Source organism: Galeopterus variegatus, unplaced genomic scaffold (assembly GCF_000696425.1).
Source record: "Galeopterus variegatus unplaced genomic scaffold, G_variegatus-3.0.2 Scaffold2258, whole genome shotgun sequence".
In the NCBI taxonomy this organism is placed as follows: Eukaryota; Metazoa; Chordata; class Mammalia; order Dermoptera; family Cynocephalidae; genus Galeopterus; species Galeopterus variegatus.
In genome coordinates this window covers 17,047-42,923 of record NW_007728369.1, presented here as the reverse complement: position 1 = coordinate 42,923, position 25,877 = coordinate 17,047, and the positions used below count along the sequence as shown (strand labels likewise).

Sequence of the window (25,877 nt, the reverse complement as noted above, 5' to 3'; positions counted from 1 at the left end):
CTTTTCTTTTTGGGGAAGCCCCAGCCATTTTAGTAAGACCATATCAAACATCTTCTGCGCGTAAAGGTTTTTTTGCCTTTAAAATTGCTTTTTAATGATAGGGTCCCAAGGATGAAATTGAATTAAAGTGTATAACGTTTTGAATCTGTTGATAGTTACTTCTGCTAAATTGATTTTTTAATGAATTGTACCAGCTTATGAGAATACTTCAAAAAATTTATGGAAAAATAGAATTAGAGGATAGTACAAGGGGCTGGCCAGTTAGCTCAGTTGGTAAGAGTACAATGTTGATAACACCAAGGTCAAGGGTTCAGATCACTGGACTGGCTAGTGCCAAAGGAAAAAAAAGGAGAGAGAGAAAGAAAAAAATAATTTGAATCTTCTCATGAACTTTTTGAAGTACCCTCATACATCATTGTCAGTGTTGGAGAAAGCCCATTTCACTCAATCCTTACAAGCTTTGTGTATTCTCTTTTAAAAAAATAAACCATAAGGGCCGGCCCAGTGGCGCACTGGATAGTGCGCCGCTTGGGAAGCGCGGCAGCGCTCCCGCCCGAGGGTTCGGATCCCACATACAGATCGGTTCCCGCTCACTGGCTGAGCGAGGCGCGGGAGCAACACCGAGGGTTGCAATCCCGTTGCCGGTCCCCGGTCCGGTACGGGGGCAACACTGAGGGTTGCGATCCGTTGCCGGACACGGAAAAAAGACAAAAGACAAAAAGAATAAATAAATAAACCATAAGAAATTCAATCTCACTTAAAAAAATTTTTGCATTTCATTCACACATAGGCTACTTTACATATTCTACCTACACAGCATTGACCCATTTAACTGCTTTTTACCTCTAAAATATTTTGTTTAAAAAAGGGGAATTAAATAGAGGCAGTGGTTGCACAGCATTGTGAATGTGCAAAATGCCACTGAATTGTTCCCATTAAAATGGTTAATTTTGTTATGTGAATTTCACCTCAATAAAAAGTGTGTATGTGTGTGTACATGTACATGTGTGTCTTGTGTATGCAGTGAGTGTAAAGTGTCAGGCAGGCAGAGCTGCTGTGCCATGTTTGCACAGTGAACATCAGCATGCTAGTTTTCTGCATAATATTCTTAGAGAGTTAGTTGAGTGTGTAATGCTTGCTGCCTTTCTTTTGCCAGTTATTTTGTGCCTTGTTGACCAGTCTTGGCTATAATGGGTTAAAAATGGTTTATAAACGACAGTGTTTCCCCTGATTTGAAGTGAAGGTATCCTGCTAGATGTTAACATGTAGGTTTTATAATTGCCTGAGGAACTATCCGATAAGCAGTCTAGGAAACCAGGGTAAAGATCAGCCCAGGTAGAAAGTGGTGGAAATTGCCTGATATTATGAAGGGTATAGTAAACATCTCTGTATCCTCAGAGGAGTGACCAACAGTTCTATGACCAGTAGCTAGAAAACCCTCTAGCCAAAGTCTTATCATAAACAAGAGAAAGAATGCTGGCCAGAGCACGTAGCTGGGAACGCGTGTCTTCAGACCTTGCTTGAGCCCTGCTTCACCTAGTGCTGCAGTTTCAGGAATGTGTCCGTTTGCCTCAAACAGGATTTGCAGTATTTCCTCTTTTTAAAGTAGTTTGCTCATGTCCTTTGAGTATTTCTCTATGGATTAAGTGATTTTCATATGATTTATATGAATTGTTTATGAAATTGACCATTAACCCTTTGCCATCCATATTTATTGTAGGCTTTATTTCCACTTTATTTGCTTTTGAAAGTTGGGGTGTATATGTTTAAATCTTTATAATTTCTTAATTTTTGTGTTGTCATGTCTGTTATTATTTCTTTTGGTCTTATATCACTCTAATCATGCCTTTTCCGGTTCAGTAACTGATAAATATTTATATAGTTTCTTCAGTGAAAAAATTTTTTGAGTCGTCTGAGGTAAAAGTAAATTGTTTCCAGATTGCTAAGTTTTCTTAACTATTCTTTACAGTTGAACATTAGGGTAATTATATTAGGTTCCAGATCCAGTTTGGGTTTTGATTTGAATTGTGATAAATTAAAAGTTAATTTGAGACAATTTACACTTTTGTGATATTCAGTCTTACCATTCAATGGCTTATATTACATTTCTTTGTGAAGTCTTTTTTTTTCTTCACATGTATTATGCTTTACTAGAGGTTTTAATAAATATTTTTATTTTATTTATACCATGAAAGAGAGACTTTCCCATATGTTTTGATCATTATTAGTGCCTGGAAATAGTTACTGGTTTTGTGTATTTATCTGATTACTAATCAATTCATCAAACTTATTAAATCTAACAGTTTTTCAATTGATTCTCTTGGGTTTTCTAAATGTAAATAATATGCCTGCAAAAAAAAAATTCCAATAATTATATCCCTCATTTGTGATTCAATTATTATTTTTTTTTACTGTATATGCAAAAATGTTAAATGATAGTCTCTCTCATTCCTGGAGATAAGGAATAAATATTGAATTTGTTAGATTTTTTTGCTTTGATTAAAATAATCATATGATTAAGATAATCAGGACTTCTTATGTAATTTACTATTTTGACTTTCTCTTTTGGTTGGCCTGGCCATAGAGAAGATTAACCTTAAAGTTGCTTGTATTCAACTGGTGTCATTAGCAACAGGTCAGAGCTGCCTTCCATTCCCTCCATTAAAGCAGTGTAATTTTGCTTGTGTACATTTTAACCCTTAAGGGATATGGAAGAAAATGGCATCTGATTTTTACATTTATTTTTGAAGTCTAGTTTTTAAAATTACTTTTGCTTCACTCAAAATGCCCAAAGGTAGAGTTGCAATGGTCTTTTTTGTATATTCATATCACATTAAAGTCTTTTATCCTTTCTAGGAGGAAATCCAAACCTGACTTTATAATTGAGGAAACGAAAACAAGCGTTCATTGAATTTCCTGCATTTTTGAATTAAAGGCCACATTCTTCTCTGATAATAAGGAATCATAACATAGGGATATAATGACATCCATTTTCTCACCTTTTGTATTCGGAGAGAAGGAGGATTGAATTTCCAATCAGTGTCTTTATCCTTCATGTAATAATAATAATAGCTGAAATTATTCAGCTCCTACTGTGTGTCAGACACTGTTCTATGAATTTTATGTGTATTAATTTATTTGTTCTTCATAATAACCTGTGAGAAAGAGACTGTTACTATCCCCTTGTATAGATGAGGAGAAACTGAGCACAGATAGTTTACCCAATTGCCCAAGGTGCTTTACAAATAGGAGGCAGAGCTGAGATTTGAATACAAGCAGGCAGAGTACCGAGTCTTTTTTTTTTGAAAATACTGATTTATTAACACCACAGTGGTAAACAACGTATGCTTATGTTTCTTTGTAGATCACTGACTCACACATAATCAAAACCCACAAGAAGCTGAGTTTTTACATTAAATGTGTTCTCCCTAAAAATCCTTACTGTATGCCAGTCTATCCTCAAGCAGTAAATTTGATTATGCACCATTTTATATTTAATATGTCACATTTACATAGCAAAATAATGAAGGCACAGATAATACAAGCAAACAAACCCTTTCTACTTCTGAGCTGGGGGTGGGGGCACACTCTTGGATTGGTTCTTCAAGTATATATTTTTTCCAAACGTAGTAGCTTCAGTGAAGAGATCTGATGATTTTCACAGCTACACCCTAAAAAGCTACATGACAAAAAGACTTCACAAGGATCAAACTACATAACACTGGATACACATGCTTTACAGAATTTGCTACATTCTACATCTCTTCAAGTAAATTAATACTTTTAAAATACTAGGAAAAGTGACTTAATACTTAAACGTCTTGGGTATTTTTTACCCTTTGCAAATAGTACCAAAAAAACACATAAACATGAGACTGAAACTAATGAAGACATATATTGACAATATTATACAGGTTATACACCCTCTTTCTTGGAACCATGTTCTCTAAATTCACATATTCAGAACATTTTTCAGAACTTGAAATGGCAGTTTTCCTGGCCTCATTAACAGTAGTGTCACAGTCTCCACCGCGGGTTTCCTTGGTGCCATCACTCTTCTCTGAAGTGTAATGCTGATGTCAGGGTTACAAAAGCAAAGTCTTAAAGATGACGTTTTTCTTGGGTTCTGCTTTCTCTGCAGTGGGAAATGTCAAGACTAAAGAAACTGAAGAATCAAGCATTGAGAATGTGTTCAGTCTTGGCTCGTGTGTTCCATGTGTAGTGTAATGATCGTGTGATTGAATGGGTTTCGAAGTGACGTTCTTTCCTTCACATCTGTTGACACCCTTTATAAGCCTCAACTCCCATCCTCACAGAAGAGATCATGGAAAAATAATTCTCTTAAGTTTAATTCGGTTTTCTTCAGTACCTTTTGGTATATTTATTGTGTTCAAATGAAAGTCAAATTTGAAACAGGCTGGCCAGGCTCTAATTGCTTCAATTTAATCTATTTTAGGAATGTCAGAAATGATTCATACTGTATTTTGGTCAAAATCCTGAGCCTTTTAAGTCCACCAATATTTGAAAGAAAAAAAAAATAGGTTGTTGTCATCGGCTTTCACCTCATCAATCCCTGCCCCCTCTTATTTCTTGGCGTCATCAGGCACCTCGTTGTGGGGATCTGCGTCTTGGGGACCCGCGGCCGCCCCTGCGGCAGCCTCCTCCTCGTCCTCCTCCTCGTCCCCCTCGTCGTCATCCTCCTCGTATTCCTCCTCGTCCTCCTCCTCCCCCTCCAAGGTCCATGCACATCCCTCCATTTCGCCGGTGAGCTCTTGGATCTTGGCGAGCAGGGGCTTATAGATGTCGTTATACTTTTTCTCCAGAGCCTGAAATTCTTTATCAAATTTGGCTTCTATCTTATCACATCGCTTCTGCAGCTTTTTGAGGGCCAGGACTCGGCATTTCACCGAATTGGGCAGGCTCTCGATAAAGTCGTTTTTCGGCTTTGGTGCATTCTCTGCGGGGGTCTGGGGCTCCTCAGTCATCTGAGCAGCGGCGCTGTCAGACTCAGCAGCCGCGCTGTCAGTCTCTCCACCCTGCGCGCCGCCTTCCGCCATTACCTCCTCCGCCGCCTCCGCCTCCGCCGCCGCCTGGCTCGGCTCCGTGGGCCCCTGGTTCTCTGAGTCGGCCATGTCAGAGGAGAAGCCGCAGAGGTGTGGGTGGCTCCCGCAGAGGCCCTGCACCCGAGCTGCTCCGGAGAGATGTGGCAGATGCGGCAAGTGGCCGTGACGTCGGCCGCGACCCCGCCCTTTCCCATCGCGGCACTTGACTGGCTCCCTGCGGTCAGCTGATGCCCGTGCGTCTGTACTGCACCACAGTCCTTCCGTTGCTACCCCCCTCACTCCGGGCCTCCCAGACACGCCTCCTAGACACCTGTTCCCGTTCCCCCGTGTATCCCCCACCCCACCCCATAAAGCTGGGCTGGGAATGCCTGTGGGTGCCTGAGGCTTTTTCAGGAACTGCTTGTATGGCCTCAGCCTGTTTTCCGTGTGTTCCTCACTCCCATCCAGGCTCCTCATACATCTGCCAACGCATTTGTCGTCTTAGTCTCATTTGTCGTCTTAGTCTCTCCGTACGTGACGTTGGTCTCCCTTAGTAGTGTGTCTCTGCCTTACTCTTGTGGAGTCTGCTTTGATCGTTCTTAGATTCCTCCTAATTCCTCTCCAGGAAGTAGAAGCATGGAGAGCTGCCTCCATTCCATTTCTTTGGGGAACTGCGGTGCACGTGTTGGACAGCGCAGCTTGCATATCCAAGTTCTGTACCCATCTGTCCACCCTGTAGCCCCTGTTGGCGATACCTCACGCCTAGTGGAATGTATCCTGGTGGCAAGGTCGCCTTTCAGCAAGACGGACCCTGGAAGCAGTTTTAGAGCCATTTGGGTGGAAATCTCAGAGCTCCAGATATCCTGGTATGTGTTCTAGAAGGCCCTACAGAATCCTTGATCTGTGGGAAGGAATAAAGCTAGAGAAGGGCCAAAGAAGAGAAAGACCCTCTAAAGCATGGGACCCAGAGCAAAGGCCCCTCTTATCCCTGTTGATGCATGGTTCTTAGTACTTTTCTTCACTGGTGGCACGCAGACACAAGTGTATATGCAGCCATTGTCCCCAAGGCACTCCACAGTTCAGTGTTTGCTCTGTGGGTCTTGCTTGTGATTCGTATCTGAAAACATTGAAGGTCTTAAACAGCAAACTCTGTTCTCCAATAGCAAATTTTATTTCCTTACCTTGCTTATTAAACCAAAAATGAGAGCTTCTTAAATGAGGATTAGGGCACAAATTTTAGGTATGGAAGACAAATGATCTGTCTAGGGAGGGATTCCTCAGGAATGCTTTCCAATTCAGCATTAGTGATTTAAATACCTTTCTTTCACTATGTTGTGACTTGGTGAAGCTTTAAGCATATGAATCTTAGAAAATAACTTCCTAAAGTACAGTTGATGCCGTCTTTTGGTTCTTGTGAATGTTAAATTAGTTAATAATATGTAAAGCACTTAATGGTGACACAGCAAGCACAGGATAAGTGTTTTAGTTATTTTTTTTTTACAAAATGATTATATTTATTAATATGCAAAAATAACCTACTATAATATTTTCTTTTCTTAGAAAAGGGAATCTTTGTGCCCTTCCTCAAAGACATTAATGTTTTACAAAAGGACTAATATATTCCTATTAGTAAACATCCTAGTTTTTTATGTACTTGTGATTCCTGTTGTCTGTTTTGCTTTTTTATTTTATTTTATTTTTTTGTGACTGGTAAGGGGATCGTAACCCTTGGCTTGGTGTCGTCCACACCACGCTCAGCCAGTGAGCGCACCGGCCATCCCTATATAGGATCCGAACCCGCAGCCTCGGGGCTCCCAGTGCTGCACTCTCCCGAGTGAGCCACCGGGCCAGCCCATTGTCTTGCTTTTTAAATTCTGCTCCAGAGAATTTACTTTGCCTCTTCCCTGTTACCATTTGTAATGACCGAATTTTTTTAAAGCTGAAATTTCAGTCTTAGCCCTGACTGAGTTTGATGTAATACTATCTATATTTGGTTAGCTAACATTATATATTTTCCATCTTTCACCCATTGCTGTGGTTTGAATGTTTGTCCCCTCCAAAGCTCACGTCGAAACTTAATCCCCAGTCTGACAGTATTGAGAGGTGAGGCCTTTAAGAGGTAATTGGATCATGAGGGCCATGCTCTCAGGAACAGATAAATCCGTTCATGGATTAATGGGTTAATGGGTTATTATGAGAGTGGAACTGATGGCTTTGTTAGAGGAGGAAAAAAGACCAGAGCTAGCACACTCTTGCCATGTGAGGCCCTGCACCACCTCAGGACTCTACAGAGACTTCTAGTCAGAAGGCCCTCACCAAATGCACTCCTTTGACCATGGATTTTCCAGCTTCAGAACTGTTAGAAATTATTGTTTTTTTTAAAAAAAATTACCCAGTTTCAGATATTGTTATAAGAGACAGAAAACAGACTAAGACACCCATATATTTCATGTTTCATCTCTTTTGATGGCTACAGCCACCTTGGGATTAGGAATAGTTTTTCTTGTTTTACAGATAATAAACTTAGAAGCAGAAAAATAAAGCAAAATAGTCTATTATTGCAGGTATCACTCAATTGGCAGAATTGAGGGCAGAAACTAGGCCTCTGACTCCTTTAGTATAGATAGAAGTTGTGACAGACTTAAAAACAAGAAAAAATATCCAAATTTTAGTTAAATCCATTTGACTGATTTAACTTGCTTAAGAAAACCAGCATATGCACATCTTTTAAGATTGTATATTCTCATTTCAACAGATCTTAAAACTTAGTGTTAAATTAGAGTATTGTTTTAAAAAGTCTGTTTTATTAAGGTATACAATGTCACTGCAAAAAGTTCATGGAGAAATGAAATTAAAAGATAGTATGAATCTTTCCAGAAATTTTTTGAAGTATCTTTGTGTTTTACATATAATAAAATTCACCCTTTCTTGGGTGCTTTCACAGACAAATATAATCATGTAAGCACTATAGTAATCAAGGTGTAGAACAGTGCTATCACCCCCCAAAAATTCCCTTGTGGCCCTTCCCCCACTCCCAGCCTTGGTGACCACCGATCTGTTTTCTGTCTCAATAATTCTGGTTTTTTTGTTTTTTTTTTCAGAATGTCATATAAATAGAATCATATTTATTTATTTAATGTCATATAAATAGAATCATATGTATGTAGCCTTTTAAGTCTAGCTTTTTTCACTAACATAGAGCATTTGAGATTCATCTGTGTTGTTGTATATATTAGTAACTTCCTTTTTATTATTGAGTATGTTTGTGTTGTTTCTAGTTTTTCATGATTATGTGTAATGCTGCTATGAACATTCTACAGGTTTATGTATAAACACATGTTTTTATTTCTCTTGGGTCATTACCTAGCGGTGGGGTTGCTAGGTCATATTGTAAATGTATGTTTAACTTTATAAGAAGCTGCCACACTGTTTTCCCAAGTGTAGCTATACCATTTTGCTTTCACACCAACAGTGTATGAGAGTTGCTCCACATCTCCACTGGTATTTGGTATTGTCAGGTTTTTTTTTTTTTCTTCTAATAGCTGTGTAGTGGTATCCTTAATAATTAATGATATTGAGTATTTCCCAGTGTGCTTAGTTGCCATTCTTATGTATTCTTTGATAAAATGTCTGTTCAGATCTTTTGCCAATTTTCTAAATTGGGATTAATGCTTTCTTACTGAGTTTTAAATATTCTTTATATATTTTTGATACAAGTCATTTATGAGATATGTATTTTGCAAATATTTTCTACTAGTCTGTGGCTTGTCTTTTCATTTTCGTAATAGTTTCTTCAAAAAGCAGAATTTTAAAATTTTGATCAAGTAAATTTTATTAATTTTTTTGTATAGATTGTGCTTTTGGTGTCATAGCTCTGTCAAACCCAAGGCTATAAAGATTTTTTTTCCTATGTTCTCTTCTAGAAGTTTTATAATTTTAGGTTTCACATTCAGGGTATGATCCATATCGAATTTAATTTTGTATATTTTTTATAAGTATGAGGATTTGGGGTTTTTTTTTCCACGTATGATGTCCCATTTATAATTTTAGGTTTCACATTCAGGGTATGATCCATATCGAATTTAATTTTGTATATTTTGTATAAGTATGAGGATTTGGGGTTTTTTTTTCCACGTATGATGTCCCATTGATCCAGCACCATTTACTGAAAACACTATCCTTTACTGAATTGCTTTTGCAAATTTGTAAAAGTAAATTGGCCTTATATGTGTGGGTCTATTTCTGGACCTTTTCTTCTTCTGTTGCATTTATTTGTGTAGCTTTTCTTTTTCCAATACTGCACTCAGTAACTGTAACTTTATAATAAATCTTCAAATCAGGTAATGTGAATCCTCTAGTCTTGTTCTTTTTCAAAATTGTTCTGGCTCTTCTAGTTCCATTGCCTTTGTGTAAATTTCAGAACCAGCTTGACAAGCTTTTTGAAAGACTTGCTATAGTTTGGATTCAGACTTTTAAAATCCATAGGCAATACATTTAGTACCCGTTTCTTTAAATTTATGTTTCAAATTTATGTCAGCTTGCCGAGAGTTGTCTCATGTTGTGGGCTTTATAGATTCTAGTGCATAATTGAGGCTGCAGTTACACATAGTTATGAATAGTGTAGATGAGCTATTTTATGAAGTCTTTATCTTGGCATATTGTAACTTCTCATGCAGCTGTCAAATTGGAAATGAAAAGAAGCAGGGCAGGGGAAGGGAGAGCACTTTGATGAGGAGGTTGGGAGCACAGGTCTGCACTCAGACACCTGGCTTTGTGCTAATTGTCCTGGACTCAGTTCTGAAATTGGAATAATGATCAAATCAATCTCAAAGGCTTATTTTTTCTCAATGGATTTTTAAAATATATTTATTTTTATTGAGACATAATTCTCATGTTATAAAATTCACTCAAATGGTACTTTTGACTGTTCACTGGGATAATGCATATCCAAGAACTTACTGCGGTGACTAGCACCTAGTGAATACTTTGTAACTGTTAATGGTCATTATTAGAGAAAAGAATATGTTGAGAGCAATGCTGATTGACATGTAGTGACTAGAATCTGTGTGTTCATTTGCTGAGGGCTATCACAACCAAAGTAGCACAGACTAGGTGGCTTAAATGGCAGAAACTTACTGTTTCATACTTCTGCAGAAGTCCAAAATCAGGGTTTTGGTAAGGTTAGTTTCTTCTGAGGGCTGTGAGGGAAGGATCTATTCCAGGCCTCTCTTCTCCGTTTGTCTCTTCGCATCATCTTTCTTCTATGCATGTCTCTATCTTCAAATTTCCCCTTTTTATAAGGACACCAGTCATATCAGATTAGGGCCCACCCTAATGACCTCATTTTAACTTGGTTATCTCTGTAAAGACCTTGTCTCTAAATAAGCTCACATATTCTGAAGTAGTGGGGGTTAGAACTTCAATGTATGAATTTCGTGGGGACACAATTTAGCCTATAACACTACATCTTCAGTCCTCCCAAAATTCATGTCCTTCTTACATGCAGAATACATTCACCACATTTCAGCATCCCCAAAAGTCTTAACCCTTTCCAACATCAACTATAAGTACAAAATCTCATCTGTGATGGTTAATTTTATATGTCAGCCTGACTAGTCCATTGGATGCCTAGATATTTGGCCAAAGTTTATTCTGGGTGTGTCTGTGAGGGTGCTTCTGGCTGATATTAACATTTGAATCCGGAAACTGTGTAAACTGGATTTCCCTCCCTACTGTGGGTGGGCTTCATCTAATCAGTTGAAGGTCAGAATAGAACCAAAAGGCTGAGTATGAGGGAATTCCTCCTGCCTAACTACCTCTGAGCTGTAACATTGGTTTTTTCCTGCCTTCGGATTGGAACTACACTATCAGCTTAGCTCTCTTGGGTCTCCAGCTTGCCGACTGCAGATCTTGGGACTTTTCAGCTTCCATAACTGTGTGAGCCAATTCCTTATAGTAAGTTTCTTATGCACACACACACGTCCTTTTGGTTTTGTTTCTGTAGAGAACTCCAAATAATGTTATCTAAATAACATTTAAATCAAGTATGGGTGAGACTCAGGTATGATTCATCCTGAAACAAAATTCTTTTACAGCTGTGAACCTGTGAAACCAGAAAAGTTTCCAAAATACAGTGGTGGGACAGGTGAGATAGACATTCTTATTCTAAAAGGGAGAGCAGAAGTAGTAAAGGAGAAAAGGATCATGGGTCCTGAGCAAGGCTGAAACCTACTAGGGCTAATTCCATTAGAATTTAAGGCTTGAGAAGACTTAAGAAGCTGCTTTGACTCCGTGTAATATTCTGTAACCTGCTGGCATGATGGCCCAGCTTTCTGAGGTGGTACCCACTACCTGGACCTGTGCCTTTTGGGTCCATGGTGGCAGTTTCGGCCCCACCAGCCTCTGAATTGTCCTCAGGGTCATTCTTCCCTTTTCTTGAAAAATAATGCCTGTTTTCAGACAGGTAGCTCTATCAGCCATTTCCTTCCTATAGAATCCCAGAAGTCAGACAGCCTTCCTTCCTTTTGTCCCATCTCTGTTCCCTTTGATCCAAACTGGAAGTATTTTCACTAGTACGAAATTCTCAAAACCTTGTTGGCTTCTCAGGCAATTCGTGGGTGTTTAAGCCATCAGACAAGAGGGTCCTACACAGATCTTTCCTGTAAAACTGCATGTATATTCATGACTTTTGCTGAGATGGTGATTGGATCCATGAGTCACCTGACTAATCTCTTTAGCAAACTATTTTTCTGCCACACCCTTGGCCGTGTTTTCAGAGCATGGTATGTGGATAGGCTGAGAATTTTCTAAACCTTTGAATTCGAGTTCCTTTTTGCTTAACAATCTGTCTTCAATTTATTGAATTTATTGAAAATGCAATTCCTCTTGTATTTTGCTATAAGCAGCAAGGAGAAACCAAGCTGCACCTTTTTTTTTTTTGTCTTTTTTCGTGTCCGGCAACGGATCGCAACCCTCAGTGTCGCGCCCGTACCGGACCGGGACCGGCAACGGGATCGCAACCCTCGGTGTTGCGCCCGCACCTCGCTCAGCCAGTGAGCAGGAACCGGTCTGTATGTGGGATCCGAACCCTCGGCGGGAGCGCCGCCACACTTTCAAGTGGCGCACTGTAGCAGTGCACCACCGGGCCGGCCCTCAAGCTGCACCTTTAACACTTTGTTCAGAAATCTTCTCAGCTAAATATCCAACTGTATTACTTTCCACCAAACACCAGAACACAATTTGACAAGGTTCTCTACCACGTTATGACAAGGATTACCTTTCCTCCAGTTTCCAATAACATGTTTTTCATTTCCATCTGAGACCTCACCAGAAGCACCTTTATATTCATATTTCTAGTAATATTCTGTTTATGACAATATATGTGTTTTCTAAGACAATAGAAGCTTTCTCTATAGCTATCCTTTTTAATTTTTGAGCCCTCACAAGAATCTCCTTTGATGTTCATATTTCTACCAACAGTCTCTTCAAGATAATCTTGGCTTTTTCTATAAAACTCCTTAAAACTCTTCCAGGTTCTCCCTATTACTCAATTCCAAAGCCATTTCTACATTTTTAGGTATTTGCTATTGTAGCAACCCACTTCCCGGTCCCAAAATCTGTATGTCAGGGTTCTCCAGAGAAACAGAACTAATAAGATGTACATACACATACATGCATGTGTGTGTGTGTACAGTCATGTGGCACAGAACAACATTTCTGTCGATGACAGACTGCATATCCAACAGTGGTCCCACAGACTATAATGGAGCTGAAAAATCCTGTCACCTTGTGACACATTGCAGCTCCTGTAACATCTAGTGCAAAGCGTTACTCACATATTTGTGGTGATGCTGGTATAAACAAACCTACTGTGCTGCTAATCATATAAAAGTACAGCATATACAATTATGAATAGTTCTTGATAATGACAACAAACAGCTATTATCGGTTTATAGATTTACTATAGCATACTTTTTATTATTATCTTAGAGTGTACTCCTTCTACTTACATATTTTAAAAAGCTTGCTATAAAACACTATGCCATATTACACTGGTAGCAGCCTCATAATCTTGTGTTTACTGTGTCTCTTGATTGTGTCATTTTCTCTTATGCTTGATTTAATCTCATGTTGTTTTGTTCATCATGGCCCCTAAGGGTACAAAATCCACTGACGATGTTGCTAGTAAGAGATCACAGTGAGTGATTGACCTGAAAACAATATTAAAAGTGCTGAAGGACTAGAAAGGTGGAAAATCAGTGATGGTTATTGCTTGCCAGGCAGACATGTCCCATTCCACTGTAGCTACCATCTTGAAGAAAAAAATGGAAGCTGTTAAAGGATCTGTTTTTTTTGAAGGTAACGAGACTAACAAAAATTTGAGAAGGGCCTATATCAGATTTGGAGAAACTTCTAATGACCTGGACTGAAGACCAGACGCAGATGCTTATCCTTCTCAGCACCATGATGATCACGACCAAAGAAGAGAGTTTGCAATATTGAAAGAAAAGGTTGGACCCGATAATTGAATTTACTGCTGGCTCTGGGTAATTCAAACAATTCAAGAATCGTTACTCATTACATAATGTGAAACTGAGTGGTGAGTCTGTGAGTGCTGATGTGAAGGCAGGTGAAGAATTTTTGTAAACTCTAGATAAGCTGATTGTGGAGGCAAATTACTTGACAGAGCAAATCTTCAATGTGGATGAAACCTCCCTGTTCTGAAAACGGAAGCCTGATAGGACCTTTGTCCATAAGGAGGCTACGTCAATGCCAGGTTTCAAGGCTTTTAAGGATAGGATAACAGTCCTGTATGGAGGCAATGTTGCAGGCTACAAATTGAAACCCTTTGTGATCTGGCACAATGAGAACTCCAGGTCCTTCAACCGTTTTTAATAAGTGCATGCTGCCAGTGTACTACAGGAGCAGTAAGAAGCCATGGATCACCCAGCTCCTCCAAGATGCCGTTCTGAATTGCTATGCCAGTGAAATGGAGAAGTGCTGTTTGGAGAATAACATACCTTTCAAGATTTCACTTATTGTTGATAACACTCCTAGACATCCTCCTTTTATTGATGATCTTCATCCCAATATCAAAGTGGTATTTCTCCCTCCAAATGCCAATCTTTGATCCAACCAATGGATTAAGGAATTAGAGCAGCTTTTAAGGACTACTACCTTAGGAGGACCTTTGCCAAGGCTATTACTGCAACTGAGGAGGACACTGAAAAGAAACTGACACATTTCTGTAAGGATCTCAACATCTATGACTGCATCAAGAGCCTTGCTTGGGCCTCTAGTGATGTCACAAAGTAGTGGAGTGTATGAATGGCATCTGGAAGGAGACACTCAAGAGGTTCATCCATGACTTCAGAGAATTTGCGGACAGTAAGGAGGTTGCAAAAATCAACAAGGCTGTGGTTGCGATAGCAAACAGCTTTCACCTGGGTGTGGATGAGAATAATATTGAGGAGCTCCTAGATGTGGTTGCTGAGGAACTGACTAATGAGGAGTTGTTGCAATTGGAAAAGGAAAGCATAGCTAGAGAAGAGGCAAGAGAAAAGGAAACCACAGGAGTAGAAAGAGAATCCCCAAGAAAGTTAACAGTGAATGGTTTAGCAAAAGCTTTTGTAGACCTTAACAAGCTCCTTAAAAAGTTTGAAAACATGGACCCCAACACCTAAAGGTTTTCTTTAACAAAGAGGAATGTTCTGGTGCATTATCTTCTTACAAGCAAATCTATGATGAAGAAAAGAAACAAACCAGGGAAACCACCATGGACATATTTCTGAAGAGTGACACCTCCTCAAGTAGAGCTTCAGGCAGGTCCTTCAGGAGGTATTCCAGAAGAAGGCATTGTTATTATGGGAGATGACAGCTCCATCCATGCGTGCTCTTGTCCCTGCAGACCTTCCATCACTATCACTGTCTTTCACCTCCACATTTTGTTTTAAGCTAAATGTTATTACAAAAAAGTCAAAAGGTTTAAAAAATAAAGAAGGTTATAAAATTAAAAAGTTACAGTAAGCTAAGATTAATTTATTATTGAAGAAAGAAAAATATTTTTTTATAAATTTAGTGTAACCTAAGTGTACAGTGTTAATAAAGTCTACAGTAGTGTACAGTAATGTCCTAGGCCTTCATGTTCATTCACAACTCACTCACTGACTCAGCCAGAGCTACTTCCAGTCTTGCAAGCTCCATTTATGGTATGTGCCCTATACAGGTGTACCATTATTTATCTTTTATACCATATTTTTCCTGTACCTTTTCTATGTTTAGATATGTTTAGATACACAAATACTTGCATTGTGTTATAATTGCTTACAGTGTTCAGTACAGTAACATGCTGTGCATGTTTGTAGCCTAGGATCAATAGACTATACAATATAGCCAAGGTGTGTAGTAGGCTATACTGCATAGGTTTGTGTAAGTTCATGCTATGATGTTTGCACAATGACAAAATAACCTAGTGACACATTTCTAAGAACATATCCCCATTGTTAAGCAATGCATGACTCTGTGTGTGTGTGTGTGTTTGTATATATAGACAGAGAGAGAGAGAGAGAGAGAGAGAGAGAGAGAGATTGATTTTAAGGAATTGGCTTACATAATTGTAGGGGCTGGTAAGTATGAAATCTGCAGGGTGGGCTATCAGGTTGAAAATTTTGGCAGGAATTGGTATTGCAGTCTTGAGTTCAAAGGCAGTCTGGAGGCAGAATTCCTTCCTCTTTGGAGGACCTCGGTCTTTTTCTCTTAAGGCCTTCAACTGATTGGATGAAGCCCACCCACACTATGGAGGCTTTACTCAAAAGTCTACTGATTTAAATATTAATTTCATTTTAAAAATACCTTCATAGCCAGTATCTAGACTGGTGTTTCACCAAACAACTGGGTACCATAGCCTAGCCAAGTTGATACATAAAATTAACTGTCACAATTTATAATTAAAAAATCATGTTGATGATGCTTCTCTTGGGCAGTTGTATCAGAAAAATATTATTAGCTTAATGTTATGGGTTTCAGAGAGCAGTGCATTGAATGCAGTGTGAGAAACTTTCAGCATCTGTGATTAAGATGTGCAATAATCTTTTTACATCAGTGGCTTTATTTTAAAAATTGAACACTTACCCCATTTTAAAAATGAGGAAAAAGAGGTGTAGTACTTAGATACAGAACATGGCAGAGACCAGATTTAAATCCCTGTCTGCCCCACTTATCTACTGTATTATTACACCATTTGTTGCTTAGTTTTTGGTGTAGGTGGTGATTGTGTAAAGTGTCTGCTTGGAGGAAAATCCAAGAGTTCAAGTATAGTTTTATGAAGTATTATAGTGATTGATACTCATCTTCATGATGTCAGAGTTTTAAAATTTTTAAAAAAAATTTAAAAATACAGAAAAGTACAGATAATATGTACTTATCATGTTTGTATCGGTGATCCAGAGTAAACAGATATTTGCTTCAGATTTTTTAATAAAAGAAAAAATTACTTTATACAATTGATGTTCCTTCATCCCATCCTCCTCTTCCCACCCTTTTTCCTAATACAGACAAAATTTTATTATGGATTTGAAGTGTGTGGGTTTTTTTTAATGTTCTTATACTTTTATAATAAATATGTATGTTAAAACAAAGATCTTTTTACATTAGTGGTTCTTCTGTAGAAAATGAACATTTACATGTCTCATTATACATCATAAATATAATTTCATACTCATAAAAACAAAATCTCATATCCATAAACAATATGGTAATAATAGCTATCATTTACAAAGCAACCGTCTGTCATATACCAGGCTCAGTTCTGAGCCCTTTCATATGTATTAACTCTTTTTATACTTATAATGGTCCCTTGAGTTATGTACTCTTATTTTCCCCATTTTACAGATGAGAAGACTGAGGCATAGATTAAATAACTTGCCCAAGGGTCACAAGTTGTAAGTGGCAAAGCTACCATCTTTTATAGGGTAGCATTGTTTTAAGTGTTAAAAAGTATATAAATGCTGCTATATTTTACAGCATTATGTTATATGTTAACATTCAAAAACTTGATTTTCAGCATTGTTCTTGAGATTCTATTCATTTTGCTAAATGCACATCTACTTAAGTCCATTAAAGTACTCTGCTTTATGGTTTCCATCATATGACTATGCCATCTTTTCTCTGTCCATTCTCATATTAATGGATATTTAGTTTTGTTTCTCTAAATTCTCTGTATTACAAGAAAATGCTTCAGTGAACATCCCTTACTTGCTGTCTTGTGCACTCATGTGAAAGTCTCTCTGGGTTACCCGTCTGCTAGTAGAATAGCTGGGTCGAAGGGTATTTACATTTTCAGCTTTTCCAAATATTGACAAAATTTACCCTCAAATGTTTATGTCTCAGTTCACAGCTTATATTCCCACTATTGAGAGACTAAATATACATACAGACAATGGTCAGGGCCATATATAAAAATAGAGCGCTGACCCAAAATATGCAGCAACCTGCCCAGGAAACCAACCTCTTATCTACAATAAGTAGCCCAGGAAGCCAGCCTGCTGTAAGTCAGACTTGCAGGAAGCCTGATTGCTCTCTCTCTCAATATCTTCTGTAACAAACAGTTGGCCGCAAATAGCCAGGATTTGATTAGTAACTGACAGTTATTAATCCTAGTTTTTGTCCCCATTTCTAACTTAGGACCAATCGGAGAAAGCCAAATATGCATCCCTATCCAATCACTTAGAATGCCCCACTTCTAGTTAGCCCACCTACAGCTTCCCTTTGCCAACAGTCTTCAATCAGGGCATACCTGAAGACTTCCCTTTTTCCGCTATAAAGCTTTCCTATTCTTCTGCCTGCCTTTGAGTCTGCCATAACACAAGTGACAGTGGCTGACTCCCTTGCTATAGAAAGCTCTGAATAAATAGCCTTTGCTTTTCTCATTTGGTTGATATTTATTTCCATGGTAGCTGTACTTGTATGTCGTTCCCGTCATTTCACAGATCATCTTCCCACTAGCTGTGTATGAGGTTCCCGTTTCCCACACCTTCACCATCATTGATAATATCTGATTTTTAAGTTATGACAGTCCGATATGTAAAATGGTAATTAACTGTTGTCTTCATTTGCATTTGCTGATTATTAGTGAGATGGAGCCATTGTTTGAGACAGTTCTTTCCAGAAGTAGTTAAAGGATTTATAAGAAAGGAGTTACGAAATTACCTTTTAAAATAGGTGAGGATACAAATATCAGGTGGTTTAGTTTTATTTATTTCTGAAATGAGAAGTAGCCTAGAACCATTATCTTAGGCCTTTTCTTTTAAAAAGGAAAAGTCTTATTTTTTGGCTAAATTAAATTTTAAGCAGGACCTTAAAAGAGATGAAAAGCGGAGTACCTCAGATAAAATCAGTAGTATGGTTCTACCTACCTGGCCTCCTCCCCTTCCTACCTGGCCTATGCTGCTCCAGATCACCTGAGACACTTGGTGGAATCCTGGGGCTAGGGACAGAGGAGGAGTGGGGGGGCCTTAGGATGCCTCTTGCTGTTTGAATTTGATGAAATTCCATTTTCATCACTCTCAACCTCTGTGTAGAAGGGTAACTTCATAAACTTTACAAGACTTTGAGCTAAATGTATTGTTTCTTTGGTCTTCTGGCAGGCAGGAATTTGTGGAGGCTTATGTGAATTATGTCTTCCAAATCTCAGTTCATGAATGGTACACAGCCTTCTCCAGTGGCTTCCTAAAGGTGTGTGGAGGCAAAGTGCTTGAGCTCTTCCAGCCTTCAGAACTGAGGGCCATGATGGTGGGGAACAGCAACTACAACTGGGAAGAACTAGAAGAGGTAAGCACAAGAGATGCTGTCTGCTAACTCTGGCAAAGCAGCAGCATCCTGGGTTGGTATGTCCAGAGCCCGGTCTCGTGTACCGTGTTCGAATAGGATTTGGAGGTCTCCTGCATCTCAGTAGTTATTTCTTAGTCTCAAATGCAAATGTTGTCCACTATGATATTCTTCTTTTTCTATAAGATATGTATATTTTTTTCTTTTTGTCTTGTTTGGACAGACTGCCGTCTACAAGGGTGATTACTCAGCCACACATCCCACTGTGAAACTATTTTGGGAAACATTTCATGAGTTTCCATTGGAAAAGAAAAAGAAGTTTCTTTGTAAGTATCAGTAATCTCAATATGGTATCTGTCCACCTTTTAGTCTTACGTATAGTATAGGATGATATACTCCACAGGTAAGGTTTAACTCTTAAATGGTAGAGTATGTAATTAAATATATTTATGCTTTTTGTCTTAATGAGATCTCAGGCAAAACATAAGCTGTTAATCCGTATCTGTTGCCTAACAGGAGGTATTGCATGAAAGGAAGAAAAGAAGCATTTCACTGATTTTTAATTGTTCTAAAAATACTAATTATTTTATATGTAAGTGACTCCTTTAAGTATTGTACTTATAAAATCAAATTATTTGGATTAACCTCCCTCATCTCTCCATCCTTTTTTTTTTTTTTTCCTTTTTGTCTTTTTTACTGACCGGTAACGGGATTGCAACACTCAGTGTCGCGCCTGTACCGGGGACTGGCAACGGGATCGCAACCCTCGGTGTTGCGCCTGCACCGCGCTCAGCCAGTGAGCGGGAACCGGTCTCCACATGGGATCCGAACCCTCAGCGGGAGCGCCGCCGTGCTCCCAAGTGGCACACTCTCCCTTGTGCCACCGGGCCGGCCCTCTCCATCCTTTTAAAAATATTACAAATTGTCTATTGCATGTGGAACTGGGGAGATGTAGTAGCTTTGTTGAGATATAACTCACATACCATACAATTTACCCATTTAAAGAGTACAATTCAGTGGCTTTTAGTATATACACAGAGTTATGAAACTATCACACAGTCAATTTTAGAAAATGTTCATTACCTCAAAAAGAAACCCCGCACCCATTAGCAAACATTTTCTTTCTTTCTTCCCTGTCCCCATCAGCACACCAGTCTTTCTTCTGTATGGATTTGCCTATTTTGGACACTTCACATAAATGGAATCATATAATATGTAGTCCTTTGTGACCGGCTGGATTACATTTGAGAAGGGCGATACCTTTGGAAAGGAGAATGAAGTCTAGTTTACATGAAAAAAATTCAGCCTTTAAAAAATAGTTAATTTTTCTCTGTTTGTGTAATCAGCTTCAGAAATTAGGTGTTGCATAGCATAGAAATTTTATCCATATAAAACCAAAAAGCAGGGTTTTAAAGACAGTCTCTTTTACTTTATAAGAATGAGCATACATTGGTATTAATGGAGTACTTAGCCGCAGAGTCTGCTGCTCACATGGAGCAAAGATGAGAGGAAGTAGATCTTAGAACAAGAATCTTAAAAAGGGCCTCAGTTCTCCTATGCCCTGTACATTGGCTATTGAGAAATGGTGGCACATAAGTAGAATGGCAGGGGAAAGTTTGCCAAGTGAGCCTGTAGGGCTGTGACATTGAAGAGAAGCCTGCTAATAGTCCTGGGGATTTCCTTAGAAAAATGCATTTTCTGTTCAGAGACCATTAGACTTGAGGAAATTTTTATTAACTCTGGAGTTTTTGGCAAGAATGTTTATATACACAGACTCAAGTAATGGCAGGTTATTTGAAAGTGTTCCTTAACTAATGATTTAATTATAGTAATTTCCAGCAATTCAACTATAGGAAAGTTATTCAGCACTAGAAAACAGGGAAAGACAGCTGGGTTGGTGTCTCTTTTTTTTTGCCAAGTCACAGTGCATGTCACAAGAGTGAAATGTCTAATATAGTATCTGTGACAACTCTTCTGATTTAAGAAAAATGGAGAGACAGGGAAAGGAGAGCATGTAGATCCTAAATGGGTATTGAATTGCCGAGGTGGTACAAGCATCAGGCACTCGAGGCGAGAGCTCCCGAGGTCATGGAGACTTTGGTCTTCTTCCTGGTTTCTCCCTTAGATCAGCTCCTTTTTTTCTGTGTAATTCTTTTCCTCTTTGATTTTGTGAAAGCTCATAAAATTTATGAGGGCATACATTTGATTGAGGCCATTTTTTATTGGAGGGCATTTCTGAGTGTCATTCCATTTGGTACACACTGGCACGTAAACATAATTGTACTTCTCGCTCCAGCCACACGGTGTCGTGCCTTCCTCTCTGTTGGGAGGAGGACCGCTGAGATCAGCTTTGCATTTGCTTAGCTGTTAATGCTGCATTTTTCTCTTTCTCCCCAGTGTTCCTGACAGGCAGCGATCGGATTCCCATCTATGGCATGGCCAGCCTGCAGATTGTCATCCAGTCCACAGCCAGTGGGGAGGAGTACTTGCCTGTGGCCCACACTTGCTACAACCTTCTTGACCTCCCCAAGTACAGCAGCAAAGAGATTCTGAGTGCGCGGCTGACCCAGGCCCTTGACAACTATGAGGGGTTTAGTTTGGCCTGAGCCTTCCCAACTTGTTCTAGATTTCCCTTCCTTCCTCAGTGTCTACATTGAGGCCTATACAGAAAATCATGGGGAGTGATTTCTATTTTTTTATTGTCTAAGTGGGTTGGGACTTTTGAATCCTAAACCTGGTTGATGTGTTTTCTGTGGTTGTAAGGAGTAAACAGCCTGTTTGAAAAATCAGGAGTAGGGGTTGGGGATGGGTTGAAAAATTGGCTGTTGTGTGGGAAATGTTTTTGTTTTAAACCAAACTATCCAGTGTTCCTTGCACTGTGAATATGTTGCATTCTGCTGAATGAAATGGCAGTGGATTTTTAAACTTTCATTTCCCAAATGTCTCTCTCAGCCCTGATCTTTCCTCACAGTGCTTCCTTGTTCTTGTCTCAACTTCTCATTCCTCTACAAGAATGATTTTGACTGCCCTGCCCTTTCTTACCTGTGCATGCAGAACATCTTCTGCAGCCTTGGAAATGCCCTGGCTTGCTGCAGCCTTCCTGTAACCCACAGGAGGAAAGGACTACTTCAGAAACTCCCAATTCCAAAAAGCTCAGTCTGGGTCCATTACTTTGGTGGAACTCTTGAGAATTTATGGGAGCCTTCATGAACACTTCTTGCTTTAAAAAAAAAAAAAGTTCCTGAGGCAATAGCAACCTTCCCTGGCTGTGCCTGTTTCCTAGACCTCCTTAAAGATGTGCAGAGCAGCCTAGAATTACAGCTGAGCCTAATCTTGTTTTGTTGCTCAGCCAGGCCCCTTTGGCAGATAGGTGAATGATAGGCCCTCACCCCTTCTGTTATCTTGCTTTTGGAGCATTAATTTTTTTGAGTCTCTATGTTGTCCAAGAAAAGTAGAAATAAATTTCTCGCCCTTTTCTCTATCACTTTATGTACGCTACCACTTTCTCTTTCTTCTCTTCCCTCCTTTTTCTACCATCCTCTCTTTCTTAATGTTCCTTTCCTCTCTTCTTCACTTCACCCCATTCTGTTACTTAATGTTCCCTTCCCTTGCTCCCCTCTCCTTCTAGTGAATGCATGGAGTCTTTTTTTTTTTTTTTTTTTTTTTTTTTTTTTTTTTTTTTTAATTTAAATTGCAAAATTTCTACTCAGATTTTTTTTTTCTCTTGCCTAATTGCTAAGACTTAAGGTCATTCTTTATTATGGAACTTTTGTTTATCACATATGAAATATTTGTTTACAGTGGGATTTTGGGGGGATTGTGTTTAAATCAAATATATGTGTCTCAAAAATAATGACATGCTCAACCTTCCTCATCATGGGATAAGAAAATTCTATGTGATCAAAAAATCCATGTAAGCCTAATTTTAAATTCCTAGTAACTAGAGAAGAGACTTATTTATATAAAATGAAGTATTTATGAACCGTGATACAGCCTCAAATCTCAATGAAGGATTGTAGATTTTTGCTTTTTCTTTTTGTTTTTAAAACTTATTCCAATTGCTAAATTGGTAGTTTTTCAGCCTTTATAAATACAAGATTAAAAAATATACAGTTATATGAAATGTTTATTTTCTATGTGTGTGCATATAGTTCAATATTATGCAATAAATTTGGTGTTTTAACTTAAAGATCTTTCTTGTTGTACTTGCAGAATGGATAGCTTGTTTTCAGTAGAAGCATTAGGTCATATGCCCAAATAATCTAATGGAAGGTTGAATTTGGTTCTGCCTTAAGAAAGTAGAACAAGGTGCTGCAGAAAGAGAGAAGGAAGCAGGGGCGGGATAGATGGCACTGAGGAGGGATGGGAAAGTTGTGATGCGCAAAGGCATTTCTCATAGAAGGGGAGGCCTTGGCAAAGGCTTGAACATGGGGGCATATTTAGGAAAGGGCCAGGAACAGTTTGAAGGGAGCATCAAAGGAAATAGGATAATAATGGTAAATGAGACTGGGGAGAAAGAAGGTAGATTTGGGGCTGAGGAGCTAGGCTATGCTTTGGAACTTCAGTGGATAGCCAAGTAGGACTCATTCAAATGTTCAGAACCTTGGGATGATAACTGAGCCTGGGTTTAAGAAGGAAAACACGGATGGAGTAAATTTAGAGGAACTGGAGTGGGAAGGACTGGAGTCTGCTCAGACAGCAGCACAGAGCAGTGAGGGCAGCAGCAGCGGGACTAGAAAAGCGGGAAGAAACAGGAGCAATGGGGAGGAGGAAGCAGAGGTGGTAGGAGCCTGCAGGGAAAAGGAGAAATTAAAGGTGAATCAGAGACTTGCTAATCTAACGAGGAGGATCATTAGCCCACGTACACACACCAGAAGTGTGTGAAATGCAGCAAATAAGTATTTTTTAATAAATGTGTAAAACAAGTACAGTGTACTATTTTGCCATATTTAATCGATGGCTTAGTGGTGGAGTCAACAGTAGCTTTTTAATAAGCTGCATTCAACAGACATTTAATAACTGACACAAGTGCTACGAGGGGAAAAAAATCTTTTTTCTTCGATAATTGTTTCTTTTATCATTACACAGTGTAAACTTTTTTTGAGGCTCTTTACCAATTCATATTTAATTTTGAAGAGGAAATAGCCAAGTTATTTTAAATAACTTTGAGGTCTCAGAATTCTCAGCTATGAAATAAAGGTGATTGGACTAGATAATTTCTAAGTTTCCTTTGAGCTCTAGAATTCTATAATTTCATCACAGAGACACCCAATAAATATTCTAAATATTTGTTGCTGCTTCTAAAACACTTTTTCCTGGGATATTTTCCTTTTTCCCCTTCATCACTTACTGCTTTAGAAGACTCCATTCTTCCGAACAGGCATTCCTGGATTTGCCTACCTACCTACCGACGCTCTCTCCCGTGTAAATCTTTGGACGTTTCTTGCTGTTTCAGTCATTAATCAGTTTAATGAAATTCTTTGGCAACTTCCTGTTGGTGGGTGGGGCTCAATGAAAGTGTAACTAGGCAATTTAGCACATTCTGGTAGTACCATCTACACGTGGAAGCCTTTTGATGATTTATTTGAAACTATTAAAAATACTGAAGAGCAGGGGGTGGCAAACTATGGCCCATGAGCTAAAATGGTTTTTACATTTTAAAAGGGTTGAAAATTTTAAAAGAAATGATATTTGACAGAAACTGTATGGCCCACAATGCCTAACTTTAACATCTAGCCCTTTACAGAAAAAAAATTTGTCACACCCTGTGAGACCAGACTTGTAGGAATCACAGAGTGGATATCTTCCTGCAGCCTTAAGAGGAACTTCAGTCATAATTTCATGTTGAACCTGAGAAAATGTGTTTGGGCTTTTCTGCCAACAGAGGTTAGAAAATCAAGTTCTGTCTAAGATTAACCCATGGAAATGGATAGTTAAGGTTTTGACCGTAATAACTAACCCCTATTGATTGTGTGCTTTATACCAAGACCCTGCACCAACATGAAGAAATTAGTTTAGAGAAAAGAACTTGCTCATTATCACAAAGTGGTGGGATCTGGACTTGACCATTAACCTGTATTATGCTCAGCTGCTAGAGATGGGCCGCACATTCGACTGAGATTGCTCAGTGGCCAAATAAAAAGGAACATCATGATGTGGCAGAAAACTTCCTTGACCGCACATCTGCAAAGACATCCCACTGAGTTTTGTTTTGCTGCCAATGTGCAATTCCAATAGTGATCAGGTGTGTAGTTCTCATGTCATCTGTAGTTGGTATCAAGTGGAGGCAGCTGTCACTGACTGGGGGGTCTCTGTTGGCATTTAGTGGTCAGGGGCCAGGTACACTTAATACCTTGCATTGTATAGGACAGTCTCTCTTTATCCTGCCCAAGATGTCAGTGGGCCCTGCTATGTTCTGAATGTTCGTGTCCCTCTAAAATTCACATGCTGAAACCTAACTCCCAACGTGATGGTATTAAGGAGGTGGGGCCTTCGGGAAGTGACTATATCATGAGGGTAGAGCCCTCATGAGTAGGATTAGCCCTTATGGAAGACATCCCAGAGAGGTCCGTTGCTGCTTCTGCTATGTGAGGACAAAGCAAGGAGGAGTATTGGCAGAAGCCATTACTGGGCTCCACCTGCAGCCTGAGGCTGGGCAGCGGGATATCACAGAGCACAACAGGAGCTGGTGTTAAGGAAGCAGGTCCTTGTGTCTTCAGAAAAGGCGACAGTTTTCTTGTTGATTGGATTATGTGAGTTCTCCACGTGGAAGTGACAACCTACCACCATGCCTTTCCAATCCAGGTTTTTGGTAAAGAGGGATTAACAAACCTGAGAGCACAGCCCTGCGGAGGGTGGGGCAAATGGTCTCTGATTATAGTTGTTTGCTTTGGGATGCTAACCCAGACAGGCTCAGATGCAGGTAGGAGCCGCCTGCCCCTCCCTGAGTCGGGTGTGGATTTAGGTTAACATTGGTAATGCTCTTTGCTTGTGCAGTGAGATACCAGGCTA

The 25,877-nt window shown here is 39.2% G+C and overlaps 2 protein-coding genes across 5 annotated transcripts in view; one reads left to right on the top strand and one right to left on the bottom strand.

The window, feature by feature from the left end:
* Positions 1-22,538, top strand: part of HERC3 (HECT and RLD domain containing E3 ubiquitin protein ligase 3) — a 110,081-nt gene extending 87,543 nt beyond the window's left edge. For 3 of the 4 annotated variants that reach the window (XM_008581080.1, XM_008581079.1, XM_008581078.1), the window contains 3 exons: positions 18,686-18,869; positions 19,090-19,192; positions 21,264-22,538. In XM_008581080.1, the coding sequence (XP_008579302.1) occupies positions 18,686-18,869; positions 19,090-19,192; positions 21,264-21,472 (496 nt within the window). In that variant the 3' untranslated portion in view covers positions 21,473-22,538. Of the gene's footprint in view, positions 1-2,856; positions 3,061-18,685; positions 18,870-19,089; positions 19,193-21,263 lie in introns of those variants that run through there. The other variant, XM_008581081.1, reaches the window with a different exon arrangement.
* NAP1L5 (nucleosome assembly protein 1-like 5) lies at positions 3,295-5,235 on the bottom strand. Its single transcript, XM_008581082.1, has one exon. The coding sequence runs from the start codon at positions 5,130-5,132 to the stop codon at positions 4,584-4,586; it is 549 nt and encodes a 182-aa protein (XP_008579304.1). The 5' UTR covers positions 5,133-5,235; the 3' UTR covers positions 3,295-4,583.
* Positions 22,539-25,877: the final 3,339 nt, after the last annotated feature.

Bases quoted from the DNA above. Each gene is read 5' to 3' on its own strand.
- NAP1L5 (XM_008581082.1), bottom strand. From the start codon at position 5,132: ATGGCCGACTCAGAGAACCAGGGGCCCACGGAGCCGAGCCAGGCGGCG.